The sequence below is a fragment of the Carcharodon carcharias genome, chromosome 34, assembly GCF_017639515.1.
Source record: "Carcharodon carcharias isolate sCarCar2 chromosome 34, sCarCar2.pri, whole genome shotgun sequence".
NCBI classification, from domain to species: Eukaryota; Metazoa; Chordata; class Chondrichthyes; order Lamniformes; family Lamnidae; genus Carcharodon; species Carcharodon carcharias.
The window spans coordinates 6,501,963-6,514,309 of NC_054500.1; the positions used below are offsets into that span (position 1 = coordinate 6,501,963).

Below are 12,347 nucleotides of genomic sequence, written 5' to 3' on the forward strand. Positions count from 1 at the left end.
ATTTTTGTGTTTGTCCTGATGAGTGCTAGGTGAAAAACTTACGCAATTTGCCTCTATTTTCAGCAATGTTCAACTTCTGTACGAACAAGCGACTGTTTAAACATCTCAATTAGATTCTCCCTTAATCTTCTTTACTCAAGTGACTACAAGCCTAATCTATCCACCCTGTTCTCATAAGTTAACACTTTTAACCTTGCTGTCAATCTGGTGAATCTGCACTGTACCTGCCCAAGGTGTAGAACCAAGAAGTGAAAGCTGGACTCCAGATGGGGTTTAACCGGATCATTATACGGTTGTTATATAACTTTTACCCCTTTAGATTCCAGCTTCTTTGAGATAAAAGTTGTCCTTCCATTAAACACTTTAATTATTTTTTGTCCCTATCCATTAATATCAGTTAGATTTACAAACCTCTCCACCCCTCCCCAGTTCTGAGATTCTCGCCAGTTGGAAACCACTCAGATCTACCTCTTGTTGGTTCCAAGCTGTGAGCTCAGGCCTCCGAGGTAGTAAAGTTGGAGGGAAGGGTCTACTTGTGATTTGGATTTAAGGAGGATTTTGAAAGTGAGTGTCAGAATTAATGAGGAGGAGGGGTTTGTGAGGGAATTTCAGATTTCAGGGCCTGGTGGTCCGATCAAGGGCCCAGAGGCATCCAGTGAAGCAGATTCAGAAGAATGAGGGTCCACACTGAGACCTGGGGAAGGGTCTACTTGTGATTTGGATTTAAGGAGGATTTTGAAAGTGAGTGTCAGAATTAATGAGGAGGAGGGGTTTGTGAGGGGATTTCAGATTTCAGGGCCTGGTGGTCCGATCAAGGGCCCAGAGGCATCCAGTGAAGCAGATTCAGAAGAATGAGGGTCCACACTGAGACCTGGGGGTGTAGGTGGACTGTAGAATTTAGGTGGGGTAAGAGATGAAGTGAGAACTGGGTGTGTGAGGCCATGAAGAGGCTTGGAAACAAGGGTGAGAATTTTGAGATCACTGGACAGTGGATGGGCAACTGCACCACCCTCCCTACACCCCAACCCCAACCCCACCCCCACCCCCACTTCCCCCACTCCCTACCAACCCCCAACCCCAACCCCACCCCCACCGCCCACACTCCCTACCAACCCCCACCCCCACCATCCCCACTCCCTACCAACCTCCAACCCCACCCCTACCCCCACCGCCCCACTCCCTACCAACCCCCACCCCCACACTACCCCCCACTGCCCCACTCCCCACCAGCCCCCAACCCCCACCCCCGCACTACCCACCCACGCCAACCCCACCACCTCACCCCCTACCAACCCCCAACTGCCCCCCATTCCCCACCAGCCCCCAACTCCCATCCACCCCATCCCTACACCCCAACGCCCACCCCCACACCACCCACCCACCCCACCCCTCCCATTTGAAACATTTTTCCAGCTGTTTCTTTCCCCTCATGCCTCTTTCAATAAAGCAACTGATTGCTGAACCCAAATTTCAAAATTTGAACGACCCGCACACAGCGCCCACCACCCAAGAGACCCTTAGAAACAGCTAAGTGGCCACCAGCAATGCATTAAGCACCGGTGTCCTGTTGGAAGGTCATCCACCTGAAACATTAACCCTGTTCCTCTCTCCCACAGATGCTGCCTGACCTGCTGAGTCTTCCCAGCATTTCATTCTTATCCCTTCATGGGATGTGCGTGTCACTGGCGAGGGCAACATTTATTGCCCATTCCTAATTGCCCTTGTCCAGAGGTCACTTTAGAGTCAATCACGTTGCTGTGGGTCTGGAGTCACAAGTAGGCCAGACCAGGTAAGGATGGCAGATTTTCTTCCCTAAAGGACAATAGTGAAGTAGGTGGGGTTTTTTTTAACATCAGTCAGCAATGATTTCATGGTCATTATCAAGCTTTTAATTTGCAGCTTTTTACTGAATTCAAATTTCACCATCTGCCGGAGTGGGATTCGAACTCCAGAGCTTTAATCTGGGTCGGTTAATGTCAGATTCCTAGAATCCTCCGTGAGTTGCTTTCTCAATGCACAGGCAACTCAATGTCCCAGAGCTGCCCAAGGAACTGACAGCAAACCTGTTGTGCGATGCACTTTCCTCACTGACTGACAATGGCCAAATGCTCGCGTGTCAAACTGTTTCAGGTTAAACATCAAACCGTCCCAGGTCAAACCGTCCCAGGTCAAACTGTCCCAGGCCAACATTAAACGTCTCACGTCAAGCATCAAACTCTCACTGGTACAATTGTAAAATAATTAGCAAAGAAGAACACACGATAAGGCCATTAATTGGAGTCTTCGATTTACAAGCGCTTTCCCTCTCTAATCATTCTGTCCACTGACCATTTTGACCCTCTGCGTAAGACGCATACACAGAAATTTAGACTGTGTAATTGAGTCCTATTTTGAGATCCAGGGCACTCTCTTAGCAATAAATGTGCACAATCCTCCCCACCCAGTGCGACTCAACTGTGACATTTAGAAGCAGATCACAAAAACTCGCTGCTTACACTTTGTTCCCTTGTATCGCCTCTGGTTATTTTGGCCAATCACCTGAAATTTGTGTCCTAATGATTCGGGGCGGGGGGGGGGGGCACCACAGTTTGGGCTTTAAAAGGTTGCAAGTTGAAGGAGGAAAGGTTAGACTGGGTGAGGTGAGGAGCATCACAGTTGAAGTGCCAGGAAAGACACTACGCACAATATAAGAGTTACAGAAACTTTAAGTAAGGAGCTGTTCCTCCCCTATTATTTATATTGCATGTGGTGTTTATTCACCGATGGTGGGTACCAAAAATTGGGGAAGGGCAGGGTGCGAAATTACTTAAGCCAGGATTTTTAGGATGGGCGGGGTTTACCTTCCCTCCATCCAAAAAGGTCACCGGGGCGCACATCCCCACCAATGGTTCCTGCGCCACCACGATTTCGCACTCCAACACGCGTTCATTGGCCGGAGGCGGGAATTCCGCCCCTCACTCAGGAGGAAGTCCCGCCTCAGAGAGCTGCTGGCCAATCCGATCGGCTGGCAGCTCTCTCACCACCACCACCCACCACGCCCCCCCCCCCCCACCCCCCCTCCCCCCCGGCCCTGCAGCGCCGGAGGCTGCAGTGGGCAGGGCTGGAACTGCAAGCAACTCGCCATAGCCTAAATCCCAGGAGGTCAGGGCCAGGGAAAGGTTGGGGGCGGAGGCAATGTTCCTCAAGGCAGGGGTGGGATGTTCCTCAGAGCAGGGGGGGGGCGATCAGGGGGGTGGTGTGGGGGGCTGTTCCTCAGGGCGGTGGGGGCTCGGTGTTAGGCTCAGGGGAGCAGGCAGAGGTGGGGTGGGGGGATGTTCCTCAGGGTGGGGGGTGGGGGGATGTTCCTCAGAGCCGGTGGGGGTGGGGGGGGTGGGGGGGAGTTTCCTCAGAACCGGGGGATGGGGGGGTGGTTAGGCCCAGGGGAGCAGGCAGAGGTGGGGTGGAGCTGCTGGTAGAGAGGCCGAGGTGTGGGGTGAGAGCAAGGGAGCCCCCACAGGAGTGAGACCTTTAGAGTTGGGTGGGGGGCACCTGATGTTAAAAAGGGGGCTGTTGATGGAGGCCCGCCCCCCCACCAAACCACCCCCACAACCCTTCCTGCTCAAGGGTTCATTTTCAGTCATCCCCCCCCCCCCTACCCCTGGACACCTCCCGCCTGCCTGAAAATTGAGGCTGGGTGGGAAAGAGCTCGTAAGCGGTCAGTAATTGGCCGCTTAAGGGCCTCAGCTGGGGTTAGGGCGGGCGGGCCCACCTAGGCCTCGCCTGTCCAAGCGTAAAATTGTGCAGAGGTCAGGAGGATGGGAACCGGGTGGGAAGCCCATCCGAGGAATGTTACGGTCACTCTCCCCACCGACAAACCCACCAGGTGTGTTGGGCGGGGTCGCGGGAGAGACATAAAATTCAGCCCTTAGAGTTGGAAGGGCACAAAGTGGGTGATTACCATCGCGGGGGAGGGGGGGGGTGCGCGTGTGGTGAGGGTGGGAAATTGGCACTGGGCGCCCTAATCCACAAGGGTTTGAGTGCGGATTAATCTGGGGCGATGATTGAGGGTGTTCCCTTCTGCCCTAAGATTCTAAGCAGGGGCACACTGTGTCCCCAACAGCCGAGTGGCAAGTTTTGTTGGGTGAGAGAGAGGGACAGGAACAACTCACCCACCTGACCTTCCACTCCAGCCGGACTCTGTCAGTGTCCCAGCGTTATCCAATTGGACATTCAGTTCCCCAGTCACTCGGAGGTAAGGATTATTCCCTGCTTACGCACGACCCATGGAGGTTCCTGAATGACAAAGCCAATTCCCCCTGTGTTTCAAAAAAATCTAGCTGTAGCGGACGGGCGATCAAAACGTTAACGGGGTCCACACCTCCAGCCGAGAAAGCGGTAATGATTTGAAATTGCTGCACCTTCCCCTGGAACATGGGATTCACAGGCAGCTGGGCTAAAAATTCGATAGCTCCCATTCTGTGCTGGGGAGTGGTGATTTGCGAGCCGCTTGTGCCCAGTCCCATTGAGGCAGGCGGTATGCAAGCTTCAAGCTGCCTCCTCGGTCCCCTAACTGTAGCCTTCGGCCCTCTGCCTGGCTGAAGATTCGTGTTTCAGCCAGGCTTCTGCTCTTAAAGGCAGGCTGTCCATCTTAAAGCAGAGCTGCACTCATTAGGAGAAGCTGCCGCTGGAATTGCAATTGGCTACGAGTGGAAGCTAAAACAAATGGATGGCCAGGGAGGCCTCTGAGTTTACACCTGTGGCGCTGGAGGCCTGAGTGATGGAGGTCGACAGGAGGGGAGAGGCCATGGGCTGGGAGTTAACCCGGAGGTGGTGTCCCTGCCCTCTGGCTGGAAAGTTGGAGTCAAGCCCGCCTCCGTTGGCCCTGGAAAACATGACCGGATTTTACGTTGCTCAGGCAATTCGTTGCCTAGAGACACGGCTTCCAGGATGACCCGCCCTCAAGAGCTGCCAGCCAATCAGAGGGCTGGTAGCACTTCAGTCCCCAGCAGCGAGGTTGATCAAGAATAAAATTCTGACCATTGTTCCTATGGAGACCTTTCCATGAAACAAGTAGTACGTTGCTTTTCAGAGGGTGAATGCTGCTTTAAACACATTAAAAACAGAATTATATCGTTTCCAATCCATTCTGAGTCAATCATCAAATTCGAACTGAAGGAATGGCCTCTGAAGGGAATGGGAGCAGGGAGCGGGCAGTGAGGGAGCTTAACTCCCAGCGTCTGGATCTAAGGACCTGGCAGCAGTGTTGTTAGAAGTCCAATGACCTCGCGCGAGTGCTCAAGGTCACAGCATACCTACCCGCTGCTCCGCTATCCTCTAACCCTGCTCAACGCACCACACCCCTATCACTTACCCACTGGCATTCCCTGGCACTCAGGACCCAGGCCCAACATTCAGATACCCCACCTCGCACTCACACGCCTTCCACTGATGCCAGCCTCCCCACCCTCTCTCTCGCAGCCTCTACCTACGTGTAAGCATGGCAGGGACATCTCTGAACACATTGAAACACAGTCACTGACATTCTCCCCTCCCTCTTGCAGGGAGCAGATCAGAACCCATGGGAGGGGATAAGCACAGCTGGACTCTAGAGTGCTACAGAGGAGGCAATTCCCTGCATCTATCATCACTAAGACTATTCCAGTTGTTTATGTGTTCCTACCTCTGCCCCTTAACTCTCACCTCACCCTCATCCTGCTGCCTGGCCTAATGGTGTGACCATAGGCCTCTGGTTTTCCACAGACCACCACCAGCCTCCCCCACCAACCCCCAGACCCCACCTCTACCCTCACGCCAACCTCCCCCTCCAGCTTTCAGAACCCTAAGAGCTGCCACCTGCCCAGCTGCAGTGGGCCAGGGAGGAGGAGGGAGAGAGAGCAATGGCACAGTGATGATATAGAAACACTGCTGCTTGACCTGACACTCGCACCCACCCTCTCAGATACTGGCACTAGGTGAAATTTGGAGGGTCGTATAGAGTCAGGATCTGCCCATGGTGAGTGCCCGGGCGAGTGTGTGCCCACAAGGATGCAGGGAAGGGGATAGTTCATGTGTCAACTCACCAAAGGATCCTACTGAGGATTTTGGTGGGACATCCTACAGGAGAATCCTGATGAGGGTGCACACTGAGATATCTGATGCACTGACGGGCCTGCCAGGCAGCTTCCTGTCACTGAGCAGGAGTGTGGAGGCGTCCGGCTCCAGTGTGGCACAGGGCATGGCACAGAGCTCGGAGCCCGACCCTTTCCAATGTGGGAGTGGTGGGCAACTGAAAGATAGCCGTGTGGAGCCAGCTGTGGTATAGCTGGCCGTACATGTATCAGCTTCTGTAGTATTAGGGTGTTCAGAACTGAACGGGTTAATGCGGGGCTGGAGGAACAGTACTGTCCACATGATGAGGTAAAGAGGAGTTGGATGAGTAGCAGTCCAGATGAAGAAAGCTCCTGGCTCATGACTGAAGGCCTACCTATCTATAAAGTGTTATGTTCTACAGTAAACAGTTATTTTCAGGTTCTATGTCTCTGAACCCATTCCTTAGCCAATCAAAAGCAACGTACAACAATGTGGACCCAGCCATGATACAGAGTCTGGTGACCACTGTGAGAGGCACCCAACACCTGAGAGCAACAGTGGAAGCTCAGACAATGGTCATGAGGCCCATGCTGGCTGTCATGCAGGCTCAGACTGCAGCCATCATGGCTGTGGATCCCAGTGCTCAAAGGGACATGCAGGGTGTTCAGCAGACTACTGGGATTGCTAAAGTGCCAGCCCATGGGAGTGCCAGTGACTCCACGGAGCACGGACCCGCTGTCCCCTCTCGGGGTGACAGCGTCCGCCCTCCGCCAATGCCCTTGTGAATGCCTCTCAGTCGGCCTAGACGTGCTACCACCCCAGCCGAGATAGTGCAACCCGAATGCAGGCCCTCGAGACCCAGAGCTGCTGGAGGTCCTTCTGCAGCCCTCCCCAGTGAACCTCAGCTGCCTTCTACCAACCAGGCTGCAGTGACTGGGGTAGCACTGTGTAAGAAACACCAGGACAGAGTCGGGCGCTAAGGGGACGCACAAGAAGGAATACTTAATTTCTGTGTGTATATGTGGATAAAAATGTTATGCAAATATTTTTGTTGCTGGCTTTTATTGTCTGGTTTTGGCCAGGAGGATGTGGTGACAGGACATAGCAGGTGGATACGGAGGTGAGGGAAGGATGGGGCCCTGGGATGATCTCCAAAGGAGCCTGAGTAGGTCCTCAGGCACAACCCATCTGAAGCGAAATGTCCACATGTCTCCTCTCAGCCTCCTCCAGAGGTGTCCTCACATAAGCCTGGTGGTAGTAGTTGGAGCCTCATAATCATGAGGAGGCCACTATGAACTTGGAGGCATGTTCCAGTACGTATTGTAGAGACCCCTTTCCCAACCCCTCACCCCACCACCATGTGTGGTCCAGGCAGTGGAGCCATTGCTCTCAAACACTAATGGGCTGCTCCACAACATATCGGGCAGTAGCACAGCTCTCATTGTAGGCCCCCTGGCCTTGTAGATGTGACAGGGATCGCCAGCCATATGTACAGGCACTACCCCTTGTCTCCAAGCAACCAGTCTCTGGTTCTCCATGGCTTGAAGATGCCAGGAATGGCAGAATGCCTCAGGATGAAGGTGCAATGCCTTCTATCAGGATATTGGGCATTCCTTGACATGATGGTTTGGGCGCAGTTGCACACCAGCTGCACATTAATTGAATGGTAGTGTGCTGTACCACTCCCCTTTGACACGAGGGACACGCAGAGTGATGTGTGTGCAGTCGAAACCTCCCAGCTCCTTCAGGAATCCGGCTACCCTGGTAACCCTGTGCCCAATCCTCCCATTTCTCTCCGTGTGGAGAGCAGGCGATGAAATCGGTTCTCCTCACCCACAGGGCCTCCATCACCCCTGCAGCGACGGATGGGGTGTCGGAATATAGTTGCAAAATTCCCTGTTCCCGCCTGGAATGACCCCGTCATTTAGAAGTTTAAGGTGACAATGACCTTGGCGGCCATTAGTAATGTAGTTCCCCCCCACCCCCCCCACCTCCCCCACCCCAGCTCCAACCCGTGACACTGCAGGCCCTGTGGAAGGAGCTGATACATTTCAGTGACCCACCCCCTTGGTGAATCTCAGGTGCCTCAGGAGTTGTTCGTGGATGAGTTGGAGCAACACCAGGGCAAGTGTTTCCTGGAAATCGGTGGTGGGCAGGGCCTCCTGTAGAGAGCCCTCTCCTTCCTCCGTCTGTGCAGAGATTCCAACCTCTGCAACCTCTGCTCCATTTGTCTGTCGTGTTGGAGATCCAGAGGCCCCGCAGGGAACTACAGCCCCCAGAACTGACACCCTTTGCGCGGACAGCTGACCGAATCGCCTGCCTTCTCCAGGAGGATACAGTAACACGCTCTCTACTAAATCCAGCAATTCACCACAAAACACCGCGTTAAAAAACACTCCAGCCATCCCACAGGCTTTCCAATGGCGGAAGTAAGTCGAAGGCAGCTCTCCTGCAAACTGGATGCCTGTCCCTTTAAATAGTGTTTGTGAGGGGGGAAAATCGCTCGTGCAACTGAACACATCTCCAGCTGTGAGGGGTTAATCCAGGCGTTCGCTGGATCTGAGCGGTCTAACTTTTTGAATGTGCGTCGAATTAATCAGAAAGGTGGCGTGGCATCATGATCTGCTAACATCAAAAGCTCCTGGCGTATGTGCTGCCTGTCCACGCTAGTGACCATTCCAGTATGGGGCATTGTGTGGGGCTGTGCCAGGAAGTGGTTAGAAGCAATGTACCCACAGTGTTCCCTCACACTGGGCTTTCCATACCACTGTCACCAGTGGCATTATGCAATCCAATTTCGCAGCCCCTATTTCAAATCCATACTCTGCCAGGTCAAACATGCCCATTCAATCATCAATAAGTTTTCTGGAACCATACAAGCAAACAGCACAGAAGGAGATCAACTCGCCTATTGTGCCTGGGCTGGGTCTTTGTGAGAACAATCCAAAACCTTTCTCTTTCCCCTCAGCTCTCAGTATCATTCCCAAACTAATACCCCCGTCCTGGCCCAGCATGCAGCACAAACTAGTTCTGCTATCCCAATCTGTCCCCAAAGCCCTGAATCAATACAAAACAAATCACACTACCCATGTTTTCCCCAAGGCCCTGTCTATTCCTCTTTTAGAAAATTCATTCATGGGATGTGGGTGTCGCTGGCTGGACCAGTGTTTATTGCCCATCCCTAGTTGCCCTTGAGCAGGTGGTGGTGAGCTGCCTTCTTGAGCCGTTGCAGTCCATGTGGTGTAGGTACATCCACTGTGCTGTTAGGGAGGGAGTTCCAGGATTTTGACCCAGCAACAGTGAAGGAACGGCAATATATTTCCAAGTCAGGATGGTGAGTGGTTTGGAGGGGAACTTTCAGATGGTGGTGTCTCCATGTGTCTGCTGCCCTCGTCCTTTTAGATTGTAGTAGTCGTGGGTTTGGAAGGTGCTGCCAAAAGAGTCTCTGATGGTCTTTCCCAATGGTCCTTCCCAACCACTTCCTACGATAAAACATTCCGTACTCCAATAGCCTTTTGTGGGAAGAAATTTCTCCCACTCTCTCTCAATGACAAATTTAACTTGTGTAATCTCTAACTCTCCAACCAGTGAGAATAGCTTCTCACTATTCACTCAATCAAAACTCTTCATCATTTAAACAAACCATTCTATTAAACTTCTGATTATCTACGGTGCAAAATGCAAGATAGTCTCATCTCAAGAGAAAAGATGAGGTAGAACAATCTGGAGTGACTAGGTGATGCTAATGTTCAATTTTAAAAGTCTGTGGATTGGGGAAGAAGAGATTGAGATTACAGGAAAGAGAAGGGTAGGAGATGCAATAACTTTAACAGTGAAGATACTTGAACATGTTCAGCTTTGAAATTTTAAATTTCTCATTGTTGTTTTCAAATCCCTCCATGCTCTCGCCAGTCCCTATTTCTGGAACCTCCTCCAGCCCCACAACCCTCCGAGATCTCTTTGCACCTCCAATTCTCGCCTCTTGTACATTCCCGATTTTAATCCCTCCACCATTGGCAGTCGTGCATTCAGTTGCCTGGGTCCTATGTTCTGGGATTCCCTCCCTAAACCTCACTGCCTCTCTACCTCTCTCCCTTTAAGAGGCTCCCTAAAACCTACCTCTTTGACCACCTGCCCTAATATCTCCATACAGGGCTCGGTGTCGAATTTTGTCTGTTAATGCTCCTGTGGAGGGGCCTTGGAATGCTTTATTACATTAAGAGATGCTGTATAAATGTTGCCGTTGTTGTAAGACATTTGGAACTTCTTCCCCAGCCCTGTGCACAGTTGGTATGTCCCAGGTTGGTACTGTAGGCTTAATCACCACCATGTTCAGAGCTCACTCAAGCACGGTCTAAGGTCAGTGTAACAGGGAGCTAGCACGCACTCCTACCTTTAACGTACCGCACCTCGTGAAATATGCTTGCAGATCCAAAATCGATCACTTTCACACGGAAAGGGAATCGCTTCTGATCAATGATCATGATATTCTCTGGCTTGAGGTCAGCGTGGATGATTGACAGGTCCTTTAGTTTCTGGAGTGCCCTCAGGACCTGGGTGGTAATCGTCCGAATGTGCCTGGCTGGGAGGAGGGCAAAGTTGTTCTCCTTCTGAAACTCAAATATGTTCTGCTCCATGAGCTCAAAGACTAGGTATGACTTGATGTCATCATGGAAGCACTCAAAGAATCGGATGAAGTGGTATTGATCAGGATCCACTGATCCCAGCACTCTCAACATTTTTAATTCATTTTTGATGATTCGAGCTCGGTACGAGTCACTTTTGAGAATCTTGATGGCGACGAAATGGCCAGTGCTCCTCTTCCAGCATTTTGCCACCTCACCAAATGTCCCTTTGCCCAGGATCTGAATAATGTCGTAGATGTCTGTTTCAGAATGGATGACAGACATTTTCAGGGGTCCTCTGGCCTTCGCCCTCTGCCTGAGTTGAAGATCGGCCAGCTGGTATCCAACAATAGAAGCTTCAGGTGTAATAATGGGGCCTTTGTTACCAAGCCAGGTTCTAGGGGCTGCGATTTGAAGATCCCAGAGCTCGAGGAACATCTACACAGGTACAGACCAAAAATGAAATGATGCCACCTCCAACATCATCTCTAGCCGGAGCTCTCTCCCCAACTCACAAAGTATCCATAGAGAATAGCTCTCTTGTGAAACAATCACTCACGAATTTCATTCATACTCGATACCAATTAACATGATCAAAGGTCTTTAACTGGGCAAACAGCGCATTCCTGCACCGGATCATTCCTCCTGCTCTTGAGAAGGGTTATAAGAGGGTCGTGGGAATGTGTTCTTTACATCGAGGTAAGAATATTGAGCCACTTATTGAGCCATGTTTTGCTGATAAAACTAATGGCCTCTGAATGATATGTGTTTATTATTAATGCCTAAATCAGACAGCAACTTGTGGCGAGGGAGAGATGCGCCAGGAATTGTCTGCAGCTTAGGCAGCTTCAGCTCCGAGTGGCTGAGCTGGAGTCTGAGTTGTGGGACATTGCCGTGCATCAGGGAGGGGGAGAGTTACCTGGACACTTGGTTCCAGGAGGCAGCCACTCCCCTTAGGTTAGGCAGAACGTCAGAGTTGGTCACTGGTCAGAGACAGGAGGTTGTGACTGCGAGTCAGGCAGGTAAGGGGAACCAGAATGTTGTGATGGAGGAGCCTCAGGCCCTAACTTTGTCCATAAGGTACGAGGTGCTTGTGTGGATGGGGAGAAGGATGGCAAGGTGGATGAGTGAACTGACCATGGCACCATGGTGACAGATGCCATCCAAGTGGGGGGAGTGAAGAGGTATGTGGTAGTGATAGGAGACAGTATAGTCAGCAGGATGAACATTGTTGTCTGCAGTCCACAGCATGAGTCCAGGTGGCTGTGTTGCCTGCCGGGGTTCAGGATACCTGCTCAGGGCTAGAGAGATACTTGCAGCGGTTGTGGTCCAAGTAGGTACCAATAACATAGGTCAGACTAGGAAAGAGGTTCCGCATAGAGAGTATGAGGAACTAGGCACCAAATTAAAAAGCAGAACCTCAAAGGTAATAATGTCTGGTTTATTACCTGAGCCATATGCAATTTGGCATAGGGCAAACAAAATTAGAGAGATAGATGTGTGGCTCAAAGACTGGTGTGGGAGAGGTGGGTTCCGATTCGTGAGGCACTGGCACTAGAGCTGAGGAAAATGGCAGCTGTACCTTTGGGGGCACCTGAACTGTGCTGGGACAATCCAATCCAATGGTACTAGCAAATTGTTGGGGCTGCAGGC

At 51.7% G+C, this 12,347-nt stretch overlaps 1 protein-coding gene across 1 annotated transcript in view; it reads right to left on the reverse strand.

The window, feature by feature from the left end:
* The window catches only part of LOC121272523 (homeodomain-interacting protein kinase 4-like), a 32,819-nt gene extending 21,840 nt beyond the window's left edge, over positions 1-10,979 (reverse strand). The window contains exon 1 of the mRNA XM_041179138.1: positions 10,463-10,979. Within this exon, the coding sequence (XP_041035072.1) occupies positions 10,463-10,979 (517 nt within the window). The remainder of the gene's footprint in view (positions 1-10,462) is intronic.
* Between the last annotated feature and the right edge of the window lie 1,368 nt (positions 10,980-12,347).